General features: G+C 42.1%; 2 protein-coding genes across 7 annotated transcripts in view; one reads left to right on the forward strand and one right to left on the reverse strand.

The window, feature by feature from the left end:
* kiaa1328 (KIAA1328 ortholog) overlaps positions 1-16,190 on the reverse strand; it is a 47,756-nt gene extending 31,566 nt beyond the window's left edge. Inside the window, exons 1-6 of one of the 5 annotated variants that reach the window (XM_015363618.2) lie at positions 15,726-16,190; positions 14,887-14,922; positions 13,116-13,318; positions 12,726-12,823; positions 11,912-12,027; positions 442-605 (exon numbers count right to left, since the gene is read on the reverse strand). In XM_015363618.2, coding sequence (XP_015219104.2) covers positions 442-605; positions 11,912-12,027; positions 12,726-12,823; positions 13,116-13,318; positions 14,887-14,922; positions 15,726-15,783 — 675 coding nt within the window. In that variant the 5' untranslated portion in view covers positions 15,784-16,190. Of the gene's footprint in view, positions 1-441; positions 606-11,894; positions 12,028-12,725; positions 12,824-13,115; positions 14,923-15,725 lie in introns of all 5 variants that reach the window. The other 4 variants (XM_015363636.2, XM_015363628.2, XM_015363623.2 and 1 more) reach the window with 4 other exon arrangements.
* On the forward strand, positions 16,077-23,065 carry tpgs2 (tubulin polyglutamylase complex subunit 2). 2 transcript variants are annotated; one of them, XM_069187445.1, is made up of 7 exons: positions 16,077-16,250; positions 16,664-16,743; positions 17,762-17,849; positions 18,486-18,635; positions 19,081-19,188; positions 20,063-20,226; positions 21,958-23,065. In XM_069187445.1, exons 1-7 carry the CDS (start codon positions 16,175-16,177, stop codon positions 22,171-22,173), a joined length of 882 nt encoding a protein of 293 aa, XP_069043546.1. In that variant the 5' UTR covers positions 16,077-16,174; the 3' UTR covers positions 22,174-23,065. The 2 variants fall into 2 exon arrangements, with proteins under 2 accessions (XP_069043546.1, XP_015219144.1); XM_015363658.2 differs by having other exon boundaries at positions 18,486-18,617.
* Positions 23,066-23,581: the final 516 nt, after the last annotated feature.

Below are 23,581 nucleotides of genomic sequence, written 5' to 3' on the forward strand. Positions count from 1 at the left end.
CTAGACAGGACAGCTATCTTGACGAGTCAATTCCAGATGAAAACTAGACGGAAGGTCTCAAGTTTACCCTACAATCCTAGGTATGACAGTTTCTCTCAGTGCCTGGTGAGGCATTCAATTGAATAATTAGTTTGGGAATTAATCACTGATAATCTCATTGTGACAGAAAGGAATGTAATGGAAAAAGAACTGTATCAAAAATCTAAAGGCCAAAAGATAAATCGGATGTTTTCAGACACACCAGTCTGGGTATAGTGGCAATAAGCAACTTGTTCTAATTATCACAGCCTCTTGGGGAATTTTTAACACAGAGGGCAAAGCGTCAAATAAAAACTATAAGAATACACAGAAAAAAAAAGTATCAGGAAAACGAAAATATTCTTGGAGAACGTTCCACTTTAGGAAAGTTACGACAAGACCAAAGAGAAACAAAGATCTAACCTGTGGAGAGGGCCGTGGCAAGGACACGGGGCAGCTGGCCTGCTGGTGGGACTGTGAGTGGCTGAGCTGGGAGAGGGAGCGGTGGAGTTTCTCCTGCTGCTGAGAAAGGTACTGCTGATAGAGGGCAAGAAGCTCCTGACATTCCCTGTACTGCTGCTGCAGGCGTGAGGAGGAGTTAAGAAAAAGGACAACCAGTGCGAGTGACTTAAGAGGCAATGGAAATATCTTGTTTAACCCATGCTTCTGATTTTGAACTTAGGAAAGTTACCAACACAATCCAGTCTCTCAATTTCATATGACTCCCTAACTGCTGATAGCTTTCCTTTTTCATTTAAAATCTCAGGTTCTCTAAGGCACACTGGTGCGTTCTGTTAAGCGGACTGACTGGTGACAGTTTCACCCCTTTGGTATTCCTCACGGTCGAGAAAGTCTTTCACAATCACCTCTTCTGCAGGTTTAGAAGACAACCCAGAAGGTCAATCCAGGAATAGCCAAATAGCCTTTCGGGCCTGTGCTCCCAAGTAGAAAAGGTCATCTTGGAGTAATGATCTGGTCCCTAACACAATGTTTCTGATGTTACCATTTAACCTTCTGGCGCTGTTGTTCTATGGTTTTGAGGTTGTTGAGATGCTCACAGCAGGATCCATCCTCCACTGGAGCTGGATCTAGGCAATAGCCTTCCATGAGCTGGTGTCGACATAGTACGCCATAGTATAAGACAGCTGGACATCCACACAGCTGGCAGCCCAAAGACGTTCACTGATCACTGACACAATGCACATAGTGTTTGATTGTGAGAGGAAACTAATGATTTTTTCCTTATCCTCTATTAAAAAGAACTTTCACAGTGCTGATGATACTCGAGATACAAGTACCTTAAGATGTTTTCTATACATTGTCCAAATCCCAGCTGTACAAAGTAAGGTAAAGATCACAACAAATTGATCTTGGTTTGAGATATAATGTCACAATCTTCAGACACCACTTTCCTCAGGGGCCCAAAGGCTGCATGTGCATATTTGAGAACATACTGGAACTCTTTCTTGATGTCAGCTATTATTGAGATATGACTTCTAAGGTGCTAAGAAATATTCAACACTCTTTAGAGCCTTTCAATCAATGAACTGTTCATTGAGAGCTTGATGGAGGACTTCAGTTGTTTATGCATTACACAATCACATTTTCTTGTACACCTCAGTAAAGACCGCAATGATTCCATATAGATCTGGATCTTAGTAAGCATACGCTACAGCCTCATCAGCATACTGGTTTCAACGACTGGTCCGAGTGGTCTTTGTTCTGGATAGGAGTCAGCCAAGATGAAACACTTTATTTTCCATTCTGTAATTCAGCTCCACTCCAGCTTCATTATTTAGTGAGAGTGTGCCTATTCTAACAACCATTTGTTATTTAAGAGTATTTTCAGTTCACTACTAAAGCAATCAGACACAATTCAGCGCCAGTTTTAAGTTATTTTGAAATACAGCATTAAACCACACTATTACAGTGAAGGAGATCTTTAGAATGCTGACATTCCCAGGTGTTTTTTCTTCTTTCTCACCATGTTGCTTTATAGATAAAACACTTCATAAGCAATACATATAGATTTGGCATTATCGCTGCAGGGCACATTCCACATCAGCCTCCTGTAATATGAATAATTATTTTAAAACCGTAAGGAGGAACACTGCCTTCAAATCCATATCAGCATGTATCCATCTGACAAGCACCCTTTGTTTCACAAATGTGACAGAGCTCACTCTTGCTGGGATTTGGCTGTTCAAGGACATCTCAATTAGATACCAGCTACCATGCAGAGAGATACTTCATCATTAGAAGAGGGTAAAAGAAAAGGGGAAAGTAAGTAATCAACATTTCAATCAAGAGAAGACTGTGGGTGTCTCATTCTCTGCGGGCTGGAGGACAGGTAGATTCCAGAAGCACGCTTCTGACAGTTTTTCTTTGAAATTTAAAACACAGACATTGCAAACAAATCTCTCCTTCTTTGATACACTTTCAATAATATTAGTTACAAATGCAGTGGAGCTAACACACTATAGTCTTGGGTTTTTTGGGGGGTGACAATCTTCCTAAAGCGCTTCAGTCCTTGCAAGGTTAAAGGTGCTACATCAAAAAGAAGAATCCAGGCAAGCAAACGAATTCAATTACATACGCAATGGACAGCATGAAGCTCACAAGAGCCCATATTGCCAGGGCTGCAGATCATTGCTTGAGAGGACATTCCATTTAAGTTTTCAAAATTCTGCAGGGAACGCAGTTAAAAAGGAAGACCCTAGAAGAAAGTCCTAGTTAACAGAACTGATTACTCAAAGATTTTAAAAACTATTCAGCAGCACCCCATGTATCTGAACAATTACACACCAAAGTGCAACAGGATCAGACCACAAACGGAGAACCACTGCTGGCAAACCACAATGAACATGGAGACACACTGTGCACAAATGAAGAGTTTTCGGGCTCTCCCCGGCTGCTGCTCTGCGGGGCATGCTAACATTGGCCTAGCAGCAAGTCTTTGCTCCACTTACCTGTCAGTCAGCACCGACTGCCATGGACGCCAACTGACAGGAAACCGAGATCACCTGGAGGCATTTACCATCTCGCCTCTCCGAGTGAATTGGGAAAACTGAGGGACTGCTCAGCCTCTGCTCTGGACTCCGTTATAGAGCCTGAACTCTGAGTCTCTATTCTCCTGTGCGTTGCTTTGAAATCCTGATCTCGCTTTGTTACATCACTGTTAGGTTATTACATCCCCCTGTGTTCGAACCTGATCGCTTGACTCCTGAACCTCCAGAGCTAAGAGCTACAACTTCGTACCTGCCTGACCATCCCTCTCAGTTGGCCCCCCCCCAGTGCTTTCACTTGTCTCCATCTCACTAGCGTCTCTGCAGGTCCCCTGCTCACCTGCACTCTCTGCTTTTTGTGCTCCACCACCATCCTGCCTGCAGCTTTGAACTTATGCCTGCGTGACGCTCCACACTGCAGCCTGCCTGAAGTTCCCCTGGGTTTCATTCGCCTTTTGTCCTGCAAGTGGGTTTCCCATACAACTCCCAGACAACTGCTAGTGCCACTGTTAGAGTATAACGGAGTCTGTGCAGTCCTTAACCATCCCTGAGTCACCCGGACAGGAGAGATGGTAATTGCCTCCAGGTGATTTGGGTCTCCTGTCAGCTGGTGTCCATGACAACTGGTGTTGAGTGACAGGTGGTAGGAGCAGAGTCTAGGCCAATGCTAGCTCACCCCACAGAGCAGCAGCCAGGGTAAGCCTGACAGCAATCAAGACAAAGCTTCTTTAAAGTATTTGTTCTCTTCTGAAAGAGCATCTGCATTCTCCTGTTAATGCATTTCTTGCTCCATTTCCTATAATGTGTTCTGCTTTAGTCACTGTTGTTGTTTCCCCTAACATTGTTATCTGTTGTATTAACTATGCCAGCAAATACAGCTTGTGTTTAGAATTCTCAACATCTACAGGCTGGGAAGTGTAAAAGGAAAGGAAATTAGTCATGCAGAAGGCTTTATTCCACATTAGTCAAGGCCTGTGTTCAGGACTGTAAAGAACTGTTTTCTGTGTGTGAGGCAGTTCTTTATCTGGAGGACACTTAGCATATCTAAGGAAAAGAAAAATGTACACTAGAATCACAAAAACAACTAATAACGTAGGCAAAACATTAATAACTTCAAACCAAAATGCAGATACAACCTTCCCCAAGGTCTGCAAATTTCACAGCTTCACATGATCGCTTGCAGCATAGCACAAAAAGGATTTAATCCCACTCTGAACTTGGATATTATTAATGGTGAAGCATCTTGATCCGAGAATTACTGGTGTTAAAACCTGGATTGATTCCAAGCAGAAAATACATGCTGAAGAACCATCTTCAAATTTGCTGCTTCAAGAATAAAGTATAATCTGTTATTTACAGTAATACATAGGATAGTGATTAATCCAGGTTGCCACAGATTCACCTTAAAACTAATTTCATATATAACGAGATTGTAGAAAACTTAACTAGCAGGAACCACTGCCATTTATTAACAGCAGGAGAGAGAACATCTTATAAAATGAGCATCAAAATAAATATCTATTTCTTCATGGATTGAAGACGTATGTGGACTTTGAATATTGATCAAAGGTTTTTGGTATACCATTGATTAATTGATCATTCATGACCAACCTTGATACACTCAAGCACCTTTATTGCATTGGCACTCAATCACCCAGAGAGTGAAAGAGTTGAATGAACACAGACGATAAAGTGGATTTAATCTGTCAAATTTGGTGAACAACAAAAACACAAGAACAAAATCGTCCCATTCCTCAAGGGAACAACACCTTTGCCACGCGTTAGAGTAAGGTCTAATCTACAATAAGACAATTTTTCAAGTGCTCTTATGCTCATTTGAGTCCTAGCAATCCCATTTTCCAGCAAAACAATGCACATCTTCCAAAAACGTGTGTAAACATGGCTAACTTGTTTCATGATATGACGGTTAAATTGTGGATATTTTTCTCACCAGACATGAGCCATATGGATGATGCGTGGCATGTCACTCTTGGAGACCAGTGAACAGTCACGTTTCTCCACGCTCTAAAACAGGAATGGGAAAGAATCTTCCACCTGGTGGCATGTACAGCTTGACTTGCTACAAGCCTGTGACCTTCTCAGTAAACCACTTGTTAATCAAACATTTATCTTCAACAGGATTATCAGCATAATGAATTTACTTATGTCAAGCCTTTTAAACAAAATGGTGAGCCACCTCCAACAAAAACATTTTTTTCTTGATTAATTTTGTGAACTCATTACATGAGTGATAAGTGTCTTTTGATACGCAGTATAGACTTCCTGTACCCAGAGCACATTTCCTTCATATGGTTTTTTGTCATTTTTTGTCTCAGTTTTGTTTGAAAATGTGAAAATGAGCCCATATTCTAAAGGTAGTAAGGGGACAACAAAGTTTTTGGTCAAAGTGCTGCTTCTGTTACTTTGCCAGGACTCAGCTAAACTCAGGCACCCCACAACATCTATCCAGGAATAAAAAATGAAACGAGACAACTGACTGCCTGCAGAGAATTAAAAAGATAATACTACTGCAATGATAAACCTACACATCCTCATTCTTTGTTCTTTCCATCATCTATTCCTTTAGAACCATATTCACTTTGATCCACATCCCCAGTTTTTCCTACTGACACAAGAACTGCCACAAAATCACTAAAAGCACACCACTCAGGCTATACAAAAGTACATTTCTAAAATCCCCTTAACAGTGAGGCCAGGTTTCAACATGCTGGACAACATACTGTTTCCTTTTGACAGAGTGTCACATAACTCTTCAATGAAAGCCAAACAAGATTCTCTTGAACTCTAAAATCAAACTACGCATTAAACATTTTCAGGCTTAATTATCAACTATTTCCGAACAAAGAAAAAAAGTGAAGCCTTTGATGGGGAAAAGTTCAACAAGTGAATATTATAGCAAAGTTTAAATGATGATCTTGGCAAACTGCAACCACATCCATTTGTGTTTGTTTAGCCTTGCTAGCTTTAGTAGTGTTCTTGACATGAGTATAAATTTGTATGAAAAGCAGGAGTGAGAAAGTTTAAGCAGCAGCTCGGGATGAAAATCAAATTCTTCTCAGGGTTGGTGTTCTTTGTTCAGTTGTCTTGCCAGGAACAAATTAAACACTTCCGGTCACAAAAGATGTGACTACTAACTGAAATAACACTGGAAGTCTGACAATAGAAGTAATCGTTAAGACAAAGAAACAACTTCTGCACTATGTAAAAGTAAATATGGAACAATTTAAGCATATACAAGCTTGGTCTTTCCACGTTTAACAGCAAAAAACTTCATTAACTATGGAAGTGCATTGCTGCCACCAAGAGAAAAAGAAATTTGCCCCCTTCTCTTGTAATTACGAGACAGCAATGATGACTTCAGTGTATTTACTGTACAACCTGTTACATTGTGCACTGAACACATCGATAAGTTACCCTGAACCTGGCTGGCACTTTTGGTTTAACGATTGTGTCAATACCCAGAGCTGCAGAATTTGTACAGATCTACTTTCCACTGGGGTTTGGTCATAATGAAATCTTGCATTTTTTAGCATATATGAACATAATCATTAAAAGCATGAGGACCAGTTTTGTGGGATTTAGAGAACAAAGCAATGATGGTTCCGTTATGAACGGTTCTATGTGCAATCATGCAATATACATAGCGATATAGGTATTATATGACAATTGTGCCATCACGTGCTCACAAAGTACACAAGAATTACTCTCATAATTACGAGGTAAGTGCAAGGATTTGTTTTCCTTGGTGGCAGCAATGCTCTTCCGTAATTTAGCAATGCTCTGTGAGGATTTGTGTTTTCTAATGTCTGACTATTAAGCCGTCATGCACACTTGGATGGATAAACAAAATGATTTTGTATCCTTACAAAATAAAACGGCCTGTCAACAGAATGAGAAAAGATGGCTGTGCAGATCCAAACTTTGCCTGATCTTAAGAGAAGGGCCTTATTTCCAACGTACACAAAAACAAATCTGCCTTTTGAAACCCTCTACTACATGAATGTCATGTTCCTCTTATTCGTACTTTAGAGAAGATTTAGAGATGTGGCATCTTGTTTTTCCCAAGCATAAAAAAGCCTTAAACTTTCTCAGTTCACTGCAGAGAAGAGGAATATATATACTGTAGTTATACACAGTTTTATTTGTAGCAAATTATGGCTTTATAATCCTGCATCTTAAAATTTCTCTGTGGAAAATAGGAAGGAAAGACACAGACTAGTAATTAATTCTGATTATATTTTGTGCTTTTGAGAAGGTGTGCACTGCAAAATTACCTTGAACCCATACTATGCATAGTGTCACCTGCTCTATAAACATCAACCATCTGATCTGTATAGAGTTTGACAGTTTAAAGCCATTCAAACTTTTAAACTTTTTTCCCCCTGTATTAATGCTTGAAAGTTTAAGTGCACCGCATTGAGACCTGCATCTTCAGTTTGGCAGTCCTAGTGTAAATTACCTTAATTTAATTTGGTCTATTAAATTGTATTGCCTCGTTGCACACCAGCACTACACCAATACTTACACTGCCTTAATTACTCTTGACCTGTATTATATTGAATTTCAAACTGGCACGGCAGAAAGGCTGGGGATGGTGCACACCATTAAGAAATGACAAGAAGAACTGATTGATTGATAGAAAATTGCAAAGTCACACAATCATCCCCTGGTTGGTTCAGAACATAAAAGGATCAGGCCACTGCCATTAGCATGTTTTGTAAACACCCCATTTGATTTGAAAGCACCATTTCATCAGCGTCCTTTTCATTTTGTGTGAGGAGGCTGCTTTCACTACGTTCTGCTGCCACAGAGGGAAAGGCTGTACTTCCATTAGTGGCGCTTTGAGATTTCAGAACCGCCAGCCAAAAACTAGCAGTCGCTGAAAGAGTTTTTAAGCATGCCCGATATGATACAGCGCAAGGTTACGAAAACAACTGGATACATATATTTTCAAGTCTATGTTATTTTTTAACCAAGAAATACCTTTGGACACAAATCCATGAAAATGTTTAATATTTTTCTGCATTTTGTATCCCGTAACTCAAGAATCCCTTACTACTTTCATTTTGAATGCCATTATAATCTAAGCACAAACCAGAAACAAAGCAGGCAGTTGAAATGAGTGTTAGCACTTTAAAGATTACCTACACCTTATAGGCTTGGATTTCTCTGCACGTTTCAAAAAGTACTTGTCTTCTGCCACAGAAAATGTGAAATCTCCCTGTAACAGCCAATATCACAGAGCAAAAGCCAGTGAAAAAAAGAAAACACAAGTAAACACTGCCATCTATATGTTGCAATACATCAGTGCAGCTCAAATACCATGAAATGTACTGTGCTAGCATTTTGTATAATACCTTTCACAAAAAACGCAAAGCATTTTATTAAAAAAAAAACTAAGTGTATAAAAGTACATTTTAAGACAGCATTTGAAAGAGCTGACTGAATTGCAAGTCTCTGACGTATGTTTTATGCTGGAACAACAGAAAAGGAAAGCATCACTGTGTTGACAGCCTCAGTTCGGAACTGGAAAAGTCTCGAGTCCACACAGCACAAATAACATGCATGTGTATAGAAATTAACAGCTCAACAATGAAATCAGGAGACAAACTGTTCAGGGCTTCACATGTCAGCAGCACTGTTTTGAAGTTTATTCTGAAACTCACAGGAAGCCACGGGGTAAGAACTTAATATAAATCAAACATAGAAGACGAAAGGCATACATTAGCATTCCTGCAGGAAAGCAAAAACATACACCCTCTCAACATGTAAACACCAGCTTCAAAAGCATAGTTCGATCAAAGAGGACGCCAAGATTCCCCGGCACTTCAACTGACTCCAGGACAATAATTAGTCAACCTAAAGTTGAGACACTGCGTTACTGATTTGGGGAGCCAGTCTGCACAATTTTGGTTTAGTGAGAGCTCAGAGATTATATGAGAGAAGTTCTGCTGCATCCATTTTTTAACATCAGTGTGCAGTGTAAGCAGTGCGGCACAATAGTTGCTTGACTAACGTCAGATTTCATAGTAACTACTTTGTTGTCATTTGAATATATACAAATAATCAGAACCAAAGGCAACTTAGTTAATAAAAGGAATAACCAAAAACATCCTCACAGGATGCCACATATGACCAACTTTGTAGTTTTATGTCAGTTGGATAAGATTTAAAACACAATGAAGCAGTTCCAAACAACCCTCTTGATCCTATTTAGCAAGACCATAGATAGGCAATCCTGGTAGTGGAGGCCTTGGTGTTAGCAGGTTTTAGCTCCTTAAAAAGCTGAATGAGCTCAATAGTGGCTTAATGGGACTAATACTGCAGCCTCTCCCAAACTCTTTAGGCACTGGTACTTCAAAGAGATCTAAAAAACCTGCTGAGACTTGCTCTTCTGAACCAGCCCTCCAGGACCAGCACTGGACAGCCCTGAACAAGACAGTATGATAGACAGCATCAAAAGCAGCACTGAGGTCCATCTGAACAGACATAAAAACTAACTCAGCAGTCATTAGCAGATCATTAGTAATCCTAACAAGAGCTGTTTCTGTTCTATTCATCGATCTGAACCCAGACTGAAGAGGCTCATACAGATTATCTGCAGCTAAGTGAGTTTGTAACAATAACAACTTCCTATTCTAGAGCCTTTGCCAAAAAAGGTACGTTAGTTACTGGCTGAAAATGACTGAGCAGGCTGGAATCTGTGTACCGATTTTTTAACAGAGATAACTACAAGCTTAAGGGCCGAAGGACCAATTCCAGCTCTTAATGATTAAGGGGTGATGAGTGTAACAAGACAGAAAACTGAAAAAAGTGAGCACAAGAAGGCAGTGGGACTAGAATCATGTACTTTAGTGACCACTTCACATAAACGATGAGGAGATTCTTCAAGAAAAGCAAGGTGAGGTGCACCAAGCATGAGAATACATACTCACAAGTGCAATCACAAGATACTATCCAACTCAGGGTGTTAGTTAATTTTAGAAGAAAAGCGAATTAGACAATACTCTTCTGGAGTACTGTTCTCAAGAGATGTTGAATCCATTCTTCAATTTGCTCCCCACAGAATGATGACCTTGTATATTAATATGATTGTCGATGTTGCTTGAAGATAAATGAAAAATGAGACCAGCATCCCTCCATCTACGTATCTATTGATGTCAATAGATTTCATGACATGCAAATGAAACTTTTATAGTTTAGCTCTGACATAAAGATAAAACCCATGGTTAAACTTTAAAGAAAACATATCCTCAAACCTAGCTGGCTGAGCTTGCTACAAACAATGGCAGACCCACCCATCTACAAACAAAGGCACATGTATTCTACCAAAATACTGGTATTTTTAAGATAGATACTGGTTTGGATGGACTAAATTGATGAAATGTGGAAATAATACAAATAAACTTTGTTGTATATCCATGAACTGCTTTTGTTATTGCTTCATATTTAGGTAACATGTCCAGTTTTAAAACTGTGTTTTCAGAATGTAATCATTCATTTTCAGGGTGGAGAGCATTTTCTTTCAGCTTTGACCCCTCATTCTCTAAAGGTCCTCTACACTTCTCTTCACCTGAGGAAAGAGGAGATCTTCAATTGGATTGGAGCAATTCTGATATCAACAGATCTGAATTCTTGAGTTTATGAATAGTTACCAGAACATCCAGATCAAAATAAAATGGCTCCCATGTCCCCAGTTCAAAGACATGCATCTCCCTACCAAGAAGGCCCCAGGTGATAATGTACAGTGTGTGTGCTCTGTCGTGTTTGTGCAGTAAACGCATGTAGAGTAAAGGCAAAATAATTCAGGAGAGCACAGGGTAGCACTGAGATATAGCGCAGAGGACTCAACATCACTAAATCCTTTAAATCATATCCGTATAGAACCTGTGACCTGTATAGAAGCACCATTACCAGAGAAAGGTTAGACAAGAGCTATATAGCCATTCATTCAAATGATTTAAAACCTGATACAGGAAAGACAAGCTGCTGTATGACTATCAACCCATCCCCTCTACCAGAAGTATGCAATTGTTTTAAACAGTACCCAAGAGAAACAAACTGATCTAGCAACAGGTGCCATTTTGATGTCCAGTCTCAGTTAAATCAAAAGACCTTTCTAGATATTAAATTCGTTTAATACCAACATATTTTCAGTCAGGCAGCAAGTATTAAATAATGCTTCTTTAGCAGTGTTTCCAGTGTCTGGATTACTTCATGATGTAGCGTAAAAAAGACCGAGTAAGCAGTTTAAATCAATACCAGGGTGTCTAGGTAAACCCGAACACCTATCAGAAAGAAAGTGATTTTATCATTTAATTTTGTTTTGCAATTAAAGCTACAGCAAAAGCGCCTTTGCAGATGTCTATGCCTAAACAGTAAGTCTCACTTACAAATAGCTTCTAGTTATTTTAATTTAGAATGAGACAGTTCAGCAGAGACATTGCTGGAGACGTATACAGTACAAATCACAATTTAAAAGGTAGACCTGCCGTCAGAAAGTACACCATCACTGGCCCATCCAGTAGCACTGCATGCGAGAATAGCAAAAACCATAGCTATAACATTAACAAGCCCCTTAGCCCTGCAAGCCAAAGAAGCAACATCAGGCCCAGTTTTATACTTGATAATATAGGATGAGGTCAATTCCAGTTTTTCTATTCCAATTACCTCTTTAAATCCAGTTCCAAGTTGGAATTCTTTATTTTACATTCACTGAATTGAAATCAGAAATGGGCTTGAGGAAAGAATTGGAACTGAAAGACTGAAATCAGTTCGGTTCGTTTGTCATATACACAAGTGCAATGAAATGCTTATAAGATTAAATGCTTATCAGACCCCAACCCTTACACGGTGTAAAAGGATATTCTCTCTTTCCTGAATGATGAGTTGGTTCTGCCCCTCCAGCTGCTGGATCTTCTTCTCAAAGGTCTGCTGCTCCACTCTCAGTCTCTCCACGGTCTCATCCTTCTCCTCGCTCACCCTGCAGAACAGCCAGGCAGAGCACAGGGCTGTACACAAGCATTCACTGAACTAAAATACACACACAGGACACAATTTACGAAGCTTTTAATCCTTGATTTATTATGCATTGACACTTACGTGTATTTGGAACTGAGCACCCTATAAGAACAGGGCAATAGATACCAACATGAAACTGTCCCCACATGTGCCAGCAGCCATATCAGCCTGCAACTCACAGCTGGCAACCCACTGAAGCTCAGCAGGTGTCAGTACCTGGACGGGAGACCTCCACGAAGACACTTAGGGTGCTGCTGGAAGAGGTGTTAGTGGGGCCAGCAGGGGGCGCTCTGTCTGTGGTCTGCATGGGTCCTAATGCCCCAGTATAGTGATGGGGATGAGACGGATGAGACGTTAAATCAAGGTCCCGACTATGTGGTTGTTAAAAATCCCGGGGCATTTCTCGAAAAGAGTAGGGGTGTTACCCCAGCATCCTGGCCCTTACCTATCATGGCCTCCTAATAATCCCCATCTATGAGTTAGTTTCATCACTCTCTTCTCCTCCCCACTGAGAGCTGGAGTGTAGGGAGCATACTAGTGCACTATTTTTTGATTGCTTTGAGTGGAGTGTCGAGAAGAGCACAGTATAAGTGTAAAGAATTATTATGATGTGCTGACCTCAGTTCCTTTCTGTTAATACTGTGGTTGACAGTAAAGTACCTGGCCAGCTCCTGGATGAGGTTGGCAATGCGCCGTTTGTCCTCAGGGCAAAGGTCTTTGAGGGAGGCGCTCCTGCCCTCCGCTGCATCACACGCCCCCTGCAGGAGAGGAATGACATCACAGTGGAAAATCAGCCTTAAAAAACTGTCAAGAGAACTGAGATTCAATGCGTCATACTGTATACCCTTAATATCTTTTGAGTGGGGGAGATGTACCGTGGGCTCTTTTTTTCTTCTCAAACACCACACCATTAATAAAAAGATGCATATATCAATTAAAGCCGCATTCTAATCATCACTCTTAATCTCATCAAAAATACATCTGACCAGGAGACTGAATCGGTGCTTAATCCTCCATGTAGGGTGCAAACGAGGGCACATGAGGGAATACCTGTTGTCCAGCCAGGCTTGGAGTCAACCCCCATAAAGTCTGCATCTGGACCGTGCCAGCGGCCAGGGGACGATCCAGTGGCTTCTGGGATTGAGGGGTATCCTGAGATTGCCTGGAAGCCGCTTGCCGCTTCCCCAGCCTCTCCTCACTGCTACCCGCTTTCGGCTTCACCCCCATTCGCATGTTCGCTTGGCTCGTCAGGCCTGCGGGGACGAGGAGCACAGACGCACATCTTGACCCGCCGGAGAGCGATCTCGCCGCAGGGTAGCTGAGCTGTACTAGCTGTGGTTGAGAACTACTGGTCAGATTCTCTTAGGATATTCTAAACGGATTTGAGGTAGGAGCTGTGGCAGCATGCACGTGATGATGTCAAATCCCTGAATCCCTAGGAGGCAACAAAAGCCAGAGTGCGAGTTTCCCCTCAGGAATTCCCTGTTTGTCACCTTGCCTATATTTTCAACAGGGTGTTTTCAAAACTCTACGATTTGAAGGATAAGGGTAACCTGGTGCAGCTAAGAGCGAGAGACGGCAGAATATCAGCTGTTCACACGAACGTCGACTTCTATACCCTGTGTTCTCACAAAGACATACGGGGAATTCTTTTCAAAAACTCAAGGACTTCAGAAAAAACGGTTCTCCAAGTACATACTGGAACAACAACAAACAGAAGACAGGCACTCTGGAGCAGTTCCATAGGATCTGGGGTCCCTGTCCTGAATGCTCTGAAAGAGACTAAGCTTTGTACACATTACTACTTATTTTACACTTCCAATTATTTCATGGTTATGTATATCACAGCTTTTGTCTCTTTTCTTAGCTCAAGAAAACCGTGAAGAGGCACGAGCAAGTTGAAGCTCGCCGTCTGACTGTCGGTTTTAGTTTCAAAATATCTTGACAAGACTTAAAAGAAGACTGCAGATGGCTCTGTTCCGCAAGACACTGTATCACCGCGTCATTAAGGATGTCCCTATCAAACCCAGGGCTCAGTCATGAACCCCAGGAGCCTGACTCCCGGACTGTGAGAGGAGTTGAATTCCAGAGCTTTGGGGTGTAGCAAGAGAAGGCCCCGAATGGAAAATCTCAGATTAGCATTGAACTCTCTCACCTGCCACCTTTCCACATGCTCTGTCTTGAGTTCTCCTTACCCACACCTGTGCTCTACAATCCTGCTCTTCTTTTTCTCCTTCATTCCTGAAGGAAGCTCCAGTCAACATATTTTTACTTTCTATTCACCAACATAGGATTAATCACTTCTTGATATTTTAATAGCTCATCATGTAGTTATTGTGCAGATTATAATTCTGGAATTTTCTGCATTCCTAAAATAAAGTCAATCACAATTGGCACCTACAGAAATAAGGCAATGAATGTTTTTTACAAACCGCCCACTTTCACAGACAATCTGAAATGCCACAGAATTAATTAGTAGTCTTGGGATATTAATTACAGTTCCAATAATGTGCGGATTGCCGTATGACACAAGATCATTTCCTGGACGTGCTGGATACCAATTATTCTTCAGTCTTAAATTCAATGATTTACAAAAAGAAAAGTTTCAGAGTAAAATAATAAAGAGTAACACTACCCTCTAGTGGCTAAAGGCAAAGAGATCGATTCCTAATGCCCAAGGCCAAAGACATCTCAATTTAAATCAGATACGAGATACAGAAATACAATCATCCAATCTAATGTTTCAGAAGGAAATCCAAAACAGCTGTATTGTTAAAAAAAATTGCTTCACAGAGAAATGTAAACGTTCATTTACAGCTACCTGGGACAAACACAATGGGCTGATCTTCGTCAGATGCTGTGGGTTATGGGATTAAAGATTTTTTTTTAGAAAACGAAAAAAGCATTTAGATATCATAACACACAGGACAAGGCGCTAAAACACCGACACCGACCCTTGTCGTAAATGGGATGTTTTGAAACCCCACTCGTTTTTAATTCACAGATGTGGAAATTATACTGAAACAATCAACGCACTAAACATCCAGAGCAATAACCAAACGTCTGGAACAAGTGTTCACATATCATCATAAATTACGTATTATGAATGAGGCACGGATGTCGTCCCAATTAAAGATCAATGTACACCTCGATTTGGTTTTGCTCGTGTTGAGGTTCATAAACGCGATAAAATAAGACGACGTTACTAAAATATACACAGGCCAACGATTAAATATTCTTATATTATTCCACAAGGATTCGATAGCTACTTACTCCTTCCTGTAAAATACAACCCTTAACTTAAAACGATTGTTTAGAAATATATTTTTGTTCTTCGCTTTACCATTAACTGCATCAATGTGACAATTAACGGGGTACGTTGGCACATTTTGACCCAAGTCCTAGACTGCCCCTCCTGACAAAGGCGACAATTGTAATCAGTTTTAACTGAAAAAGAAACTCTTAGTGAAAATTGTATATAACTTAATACAGTTACTGTACATACTGAGACAATCCAAAGTTACAAGTAATATTGCACTTAGTAACAGCTATTGTCATAAACCAGAACAAAACTCCGCTAGATACAAATAGACTTGGCACACCCTTGAAGCATAACAGCTAAAAATAAACGGTACTTTAGTTTTTGTTTCATAAGGATACTGTCTTTAGTCCAATAAATTCCAGGTACAGATGACTCCCCACCAGCAACATCCGCCATATTGAAACAACCGCCACTCCCAGCGAGCCAAGCGCAGCTGAGCTCTTGTTGGTCCCGCCTCCTTCGCGGATGTTTATTGGCTGTTCCCTAAATCCGTGGAATTTCAGCCAATAGAAAGAGTGTCAATCTTCAGCGTTGAGTCACTTGCATTCTGGGATTTGTCGTGTTTAGCTTACGCGGCTCCCGTTCGCTCCGCTAAGAATAGCTCGTTGGTTTTCCCCTTGATATACTGCGAGGGCCATGGTTTAGCCGGAATAGGACTACATTTCCCAGAAATCACCAAGGCTGTTGTATATCCTGGAAACGGGAAAACCGGAATAGATATCGCATGGACCAGTGAATGGATCCCAGTTAATAAATACTGGAGCTGATAGGCATTTGTGGTTTAAGTATGGATGAAGTGATGAGCGGGAGTGAGGTGAAGGAATTTGTAGAAAGGCTGACCCTGGGCATTACCCGTGTGTTGGGTGAGCTGTGAACATGGCCCGTTGCTGTGGTAACCGTGTGGTTGAGCGCAAGAGATGTTGTTGCTCAAGCGTTTCTTCGTCAAGTCCCACGTTTTGTATTGCTAATTTAAATTGGAATAGAATGTGTAAATAGCATATACTCAGATCCATTCGAATACTTAGAAGATGCGTTAGACCGTTATGTCAGCTTTTGCTCCTGTATCAAAGTTGTAGTTGCAATAAAACAAACTTATTACAGTTCGTTTAAATACGGGGCGATTACAATGTTGCATGCACTTTTCGCTCACCCTATGACTCTTACTAATCCATGTGATTATCATTCAAAGATATAAAAGACATCTCCTCCGTCGCTGTTTTAAAGATGCAGAACATCTCCACCGTCTTGTGTTTTGCATGTCTATACGTTATTGCAGAAAGTTTCCCTGGAGTGACAGACGTGAGGTTCGTAGAGAGGGGACCAGCGGAGCGCCACACACTGCAGACCTGGGAGCAGGTGGGTGTAAGGAAGTTGGCCTCAAGGCCGTCCTGCAAAGGGTCAGAGTGGGACTCCAAACGGCAGGAGCAATGATGACGTCTTCGAGCCAGTTTGTGCGTGTCTCGGGTGTTGCTCAGTCTGGACTGGGCTGTGTGTCTGCGCTGTTGCTCAGTCCGGACTGTGCTGTGTGTCTGCGCTGTTGCTCAGTCCGGACTGTGCTGTGTGTCTGCGCTGTTGCTCAGTCCGGACTGTGCTGTGTGTCTGCGCTGTTGCTCAGTCTGGGCTGTGCTGTGTGTCTGCGCTGTTGCTCAGTCCGGACTGGGATGTGTGTCTGCGCTGTTGCTCAGTCCGGACTGTGCAGTGTGTCTGCGCTGTTGCTCAGTCCGGACTGGGCTGTGTGTCTGTGCTGTTGCTCAGTCCGGACTGTGCTGTGTGTCTGCGCTGTTGCTCAGTCCGGACTGTGCTGTGTGTCTGTGCTGTTGCTCAGTCCGGGCTGTGTTGTGTGTCTGTGCTGTTGCTCAGTCCGGACTGTGCTGTGTGTCTGTGCTGTTGCTCAGTCCGGACTGTGCTGTGTGTCTGTGCTGTTGCTCAGTCCGGGCTGTGTTGTGTGTCTGTGCTGTTGCTCAGTCCGGACTGTGCTGTGTGTCTGCGCTGTTGCTCAGTCCGGACTGTGCTGTGTGTCTGCGCTGTTGCTCAGTCCGGGCTGTGCTGTGTGTCTGTGCTGTTGCTCAGTCTGGGCTGTGCTGTGTGTCTGTGCTGTTGCTCAGTCCGGACTGTGCTGTGTGTCTGTGCTGTTGCTCAGTCCGGACTGTGCTGTGTGTCTGCGCTGTTGCTCAGTCTGGGCTGTGCTGTGTGTCTGCGCTGTTGCTCAGTCTGGGCTGTGCTGTGTGTCTGTGCTGTTGCTCAGTCTGGGCTGTGCTGTGTGTCTGTGCTGTTGCTCAGTCCGGACTGTGCTGTGTGTCTGTGCTGTTGCTCAGTCCGGACTGTGCTGTGTGTCTGTGCTGTTGCTCAGTCTGGGCTGTGCTGTGTGTTTCAGAGAAACAGCTGTGTCCTGCCAGAGGACCTGAAAGATTTCTACCTCACCATGGATGGCTTCCAACTCTCTTGGAGCTCCAAGCTGGATAGTAAGTCAACAGTTGTGTTTATTAATTTCACTTTCTTTTTGTTTTCATTTTACAGTTAACATTCTTTTTCCAGTGCAGCAGAGTGGTGGAGTAGTTAGCACTAATGGTAACCACTGCCTAAGCTGAATTCCTGGGCTGCTGTCTCCATGGAGTTTGTACTTGGGTTTCCTCCACAGTCCAGATACATACTGGTAGTTTAAAAGACATCTGGGAAAATTGGCCCTGGTGTGAGTGTCTGCTCTGTGATACGCTGGTGTCACAGCCTGGTATTCCACCTTGTATCCATTTCTTGCAGGAATAGGTTCCTGCTCAGGTACGACCCTGTGCGAAGTGGGTAGAAAATAGGTGGACGAATGTCCTTCTGTCAATCTGCTGTTACTGTAGCGTTATACAATTAGCCTTTTTTCATCTCCTTTTTGCTTTTCCCCTTTTTTCCACTAAAAATATAACAATGAGCAAGAACCAGGTAAAAATCATTTGTCCTATATTTAAATTAAAATTAAATACTCCTTTTTCACTCCAAGAAAGAAACTTAATAATTTTAGCATTTAGGCTTTAAAATGTACCATAATCCTTTTTATCCATAACGTATGCCGTCCCTCAGGGCTTTAGCTTGCCAATGTGTGTGTTCACCAGGTGAGCCAGTTCCACTGGGCTCTATGGTAATAAACAGTGTCCTGAAGTTGCAGCCCTTGTGCCAGTCCTCGGTGTATTCCTTACCCAGCTCCCCCACACTGGCAGACCTGGACTACGAGGACGATGGACAAGGTAACGCAGTACATAATGGTAATAAATCATCCTTGAATTTATATAACAGATTTCTTCAGTTTTTATAGACTGAAGTGCCGAGCTGCTCTGGTGACGTGCAGATAACATTCTGAGCTGGACAGGCTAGACTCTGCTAGTCTGAGTAGGAATTCAGCAATGTTCTCTTACAGCAGTGTAATGTCTCATCTCACCGACTGCACTGTGTCCTCTGTTGACACACTAGGGCATTGAAATGAAAATGAAGGTCCCTCATGAAAATGCTCAGGCCCAGTTTTGTGTAGCTTAAAGACTACAAAGCTCTTCTTTAAATAAAGGAGTGTGAGAGTGTTCGGGAAGCCAAAACCCTGGTTTCCTTCAGGGAGCTGCTGACTGAGGTCATGGAATTTATTCACTTCCAAATGGGCTGAGGGGGCGAAACAGGCCTCTATTCGTTTGTAACCGTCTTTATGTTCCTGTTCTGCAGAGTGCCAGCCAGCGAAACCCCATTTTGACTCCCGAAGCCGCGTGTTTGAGCTGGACCCTTGCAATGGGAGCGGCAGAGTCTGTCTCGTGTACACAAACGCCAAACCAGGTAGGGCACTGTGGTGCTTCGCTCAGGTTTGTGTATTCACTGAACTATTTCATGTTCGGTGCGGATGTAGATTTGAGCGTCATTGAGGCCATGTGATCTTAAAAGCCGACCCAGTGGAAACATGTTGCTGAAAAGATCATTCTTACAAAGAAGGTAATTCTACACACAAAGAGTATTTATATTTACATATAAATATTCAAAAAACAAATAAAATTCATTGTGTCCAAGCAGGGTGAGCTAATCCAATTACTCCACCGTTCTAGAAATCAGACTCATCCTAGTTCCAGTGTCCTGGCCTTGATCAGAAGACCCCAAATGTATCATCCTCTCTTTACCGGTGTTGGTTCAGAATGAAGAAATAGCACTATTAAATCAGAATACATGCAGTGTATGCAAGGAATTTCAGATGCCAAGTAACGATCACAATTAATTAATCTATCTTCCAGCACACCCGTCGACGGATGTCAATGTGTCTCTCGGACTAAGTTTTGTAAGACAAAGGAGTGAAATTGTCTTGTAATAAAAAGGAGTTTCAGTTGTCTCGAAATTGACTCCACCCCACAGAAGTCACTTCCTAGTGTTCACATGGACTTGCTATATGATGATTTCACACTGACTTCAGTCATGTGAAGATGTTTATTTTCCCACACAGTTCTTTGTGGACTACTTCTTCAGTATCCGTTAGGCTAAAAAATGGCTGAACAATGCGACCAATACAATGTTAAAGTCTTTTTTAGCCTCACATTTTCTCGGACGGTTATCCCCTTTTTTCATCTTTGTCAGTGTGCCTTGGGTGCACTCTCTTCTCTTCACCCTCTCTGTGACCTCGCTCCTCTCATTTGCTCTTTTTCCTGTCCCCCTCCCTGTCCAACAGGAGCTGTGGCTGAGCAGTGTGAAGTGTGGTTCCTGGACCGTGCCCTGTACTGGCACTTCCTCGCTGCCTCCTTCACTGCCTACTACAGACTGATGATCACCCACCTGGGGCTGCCCGAGTGGCAGTACAGATTCACCCCGTACGGGCCCAGCCCTCAGGCAAAGGTAAAATATCCTGCACCACTATCCTGGTATTCACAAGAAAAGGCATGAATTATGGGTTATTTACGATTTCCTTGCCTTTTGGTGTTAACACGGAACCAAAAACCTATTTCTTCAAAGCCTTGAAATCTGTGCAGGGTGGTACAGCGGCACAGTGGCATTTTTGTGGCATTTTGTACCGTTTATTTTGAGCCAGAGCCCTGGATCCAATTCCAGGTCTGGGGTGCCTGAAGCAGCCACAGCGAAAGGGCTTGATCCCAGGCGTGACCGCCGTCAGCTGTTGTACTGGTGCCGCCGTCTCACGAGCTGGCCCGACTCTTATACTTTTACCATTGTTTTCCTTGTTAAGAAAAATCTTTGATAATAAAAACAGATTAGAAATCCTGTGTTTTTAGGAATCCTATTTTGTCCAAAATAAAACTGTTCCACTTTAACCACTTTAATTACTGTTATGACAGGTAGTTTGCTATGTTTTAGGACTATAAATAATGAATTTTATTTAATCCTGGAAAGGAGAAATTGAAAAACCCAGACGTGTCTATTGTATGTATAGTTATGTTATAGCCTTGCAGTGCTTGCCCGTTATATACACCACCAACCTATCTGAAACATGTCTGTTTAAAAATGATTCAGCTTCTAAAAAAGATTTATTGACATTTAAGGTGAACGATGGGTTTTACTAGGGTGAATTAATATTCATCAGATCTTTTCTTCTGTTGGTGATGAGAATCACCCACGTTCCAAATGAACACGCAGGATATGAAATCAAGTTGATGGTGGAATGACAGTACTAAAAATCACTGTATTAACTTTCAGAATTATTACAAAGACTGTTGACATTTAGCACTGAATGAATCATTTATATCTTGTTACTCCAGAAACGATCTGTTTTCTCAGAAATTGTGCGCTTGTTTTACAGCACATCAGATGTTCCTGTAAATTTTCATACCCTGACATCCTTTTCTTTTATTGTGCTTCAATCATTTGTCAGTAGAGGGAACTTCAGCATTTTTGTTTGACTTAAGCTAATACTAACGAAAGGATATAACCCTCGCCTCATTACTGCATTCAGTTTTCTTCTGAAACAACGAATAGTGATATATCCAGTACGTATGAAGCCAAGAAACAAACCAGCTGTGTCCTCTTCAAAGATCTGAAGCATATACAGTATAAGCCTTTAACACAACTCAATATTAGACTTTTAAAAAAGAATTTAATGTAAACACCAGTTAGAAATAAGAACATCTTTATTCAGTTTAGTGCATGAATGTTTTTTGTGATTAATTTTCATTCATTTGACTGCCTTCAGAGCAGCAGAGCCAACACTGAATTGGCATATAACTACAGAGCCCATTGAAATGAAATTGGCATGTCAAAGAGTTGCAGAACACAGCAAGAAGCTGGAGAGCACCAAAAGGTTCCTTATTTTTAAAAATGTGGGGCTTTTGTGGTGACCTCTGTAGGCTGCCATTAACAACAATAGTATTTGTACAGTCGATTTTTAAACTTGTTTGTTTAAACATTTGTGCTTTCAGATATAATCTATATGCTCTCTCCCACCCCACCCCAGGTTCTACACCTCTGCTATAGACAGTATTGTAACCATGAAAGCCGTGATATATGACCTTTGCTAATTGCACCTGATCTTCAGTACAAGATCACTGTACCTGCACCTGCTGTTTTTTTTCAGTTTCTCAGGAACTGTCCTGATTTCATGTGTCTGTCCCCCTACAGCAGTGGGCTTGCCTGTATCGGCCCCTCATCTCTCACGGCAACCCTCTCACTGATCAGGGAGAGCCCCTCCTCAACAAACTGGACCCCAACAGGGCCTTCAGGGGCAAAACCAAACAGCCCCTGCCCAAGAAGAAGCCCCCTGCCCAGACTGGAGGGGGTACTCAGAAGACTTCAACAGGCACAGGCAGTGTTAGGCATGCAGCAGCCAGAAAGTGATGTTGAGACTCTGTTGCCCTCTGCATGAATACTGCCCAGCTCTGCCCTTCTACAGCTGTCCTGGTGAAAGAGCCCTTACAGAACTACTGCTGTGGAAATTACCCTCTCATCCCCTGCTGTCCTTGGGATGGTTGCTTTCACAGGGCGTGATGCAGCACTGTAGTCTCTGCCTTCATACACCCTGATCAGAGGCAGTTCAGCTCAGTCTGTCAATGCTGCATGTCGAGGGAGCCAGCCTGGAACACTGAAGTTGCCGTGCCAGTATTTGTAGCACAGTGCTTTTCCCTGTCCATATGGTTGGTTATAATTTGTGTATTTATTTGTTTACATATACTGTATATTTATTAAAGCTGCATCCCTAGCAGTCCCTAACCATGCTTTACTCAAGTTGAAGACCACAATTGCTTTGTCAGGAATTGAACAGCTTATGGAGATATTAGATCTAAGCTTCTGGGAGGTGATGAGACCTTGTCCTTCTGCCACCCAAGGATACGAGCTTCAACTCGATTCAAGTGTGGCCTGACTACTGTACCGTTGGAATTTGCTAGGCCAGTCCGCCTTCCAGACCTGATTCCATCATGAAGCCTGTGTCACTCTTTGCAATCACCTGTGTTTAAGGAGGAGTACAGTAGATCTCTGTCACAGCTGTTGTTCCTCAGAATTTTCCACTGCTGTGTGTGGTGCAGATCACAGCTCCAGTCACAGTGTTATATATTGGCACTACCACAGAAGCCCACTACCCACTGTTCACAGATCTGATGTACAAAGACAACATTACTTAGATTATTAGGTACATTTATTCACAAAACTATAGAGGCAAGTCCTGTAACCATATTTATTTTTGACAGATAATGCAAAATCTAATAAAAATATGAGAGCTAATTAAAGAAAATAGGTTTGAAGTCTTGAAAAAAGTTTCCACATTTACGTTTCATCGGCCAGACTCTTATCTTCTGCAGTTCTAGGAAAAGGATGACCCTGGTTGTGATGAGGACATAAAAGAGTGAGTTTTTTTGCCATGTGCACATGTACCTTGGGATTCTTATCCACACTGTTCCTTCAGGACATGCACAGTACAACAGACAACACCACACAATGAGCACAGTATATTACACCACAGTACATAAATAATGACAGTCACAGCCAACAACATGCAATAGATAGTACAGAACAATGAACACACAGAACAATAAATGCGAGGCAGCCAAGTGCTGGATTCTGAGGCATTGCGCTGTTAGCTGTTAATGATTCCGTCTGGCTGCTCAGTTTGAAGAGTGTAAGAGAAAACTCTTCACTCGGGTTAGGTGTGGTCCAGCAGAGTCCTATATTCGTGCACATGGAGAGGATGCAATCATACAGATCGGAGAGCAGCCTCTCAAACAGATCTGTCAATGCAGTGGGTTTTATA

The sequence above is a fragment of the Lepisosteus oculatus genome, chromosome 3, assembly GCF_040954835.1.
Source record: "Lepisosteus oculatus isolate fLepOcu1 chromosome 3, fLepOcu1.hap2, whole genome shotgun sequence".
Lineage (NCBI taxonomy): Eukaryota > Metazoa > Chordata > Actinopteri > Semionotiformes > Lepisosteidae > Lepisosteus > Lepisosteus oculatus.

Coding starts and splice junctions, on each gene's coding strand:
- tpgs2 (XM_069187445.1), top strand. CDS start 16,175: ATGGATGAAGTGATGAGCGGGAGTGAGGTGAAGGAATTTGTAGAAAGG. Junction 16,251..16,663: donor GGGCATTACCCGTGTGTTGG/GTGAGCTGTGAA, acceptor ACGTTATTGCAG/AAAGTTTCCCTGGAGTGACA. Junction 20,227..21,957: donor GGCCCAGCCCTCAGGCAAAG/GTAAAATATCCT, acceptor GTCCCCCTACAG/CAGTGGGCTTGCCTGTATCG.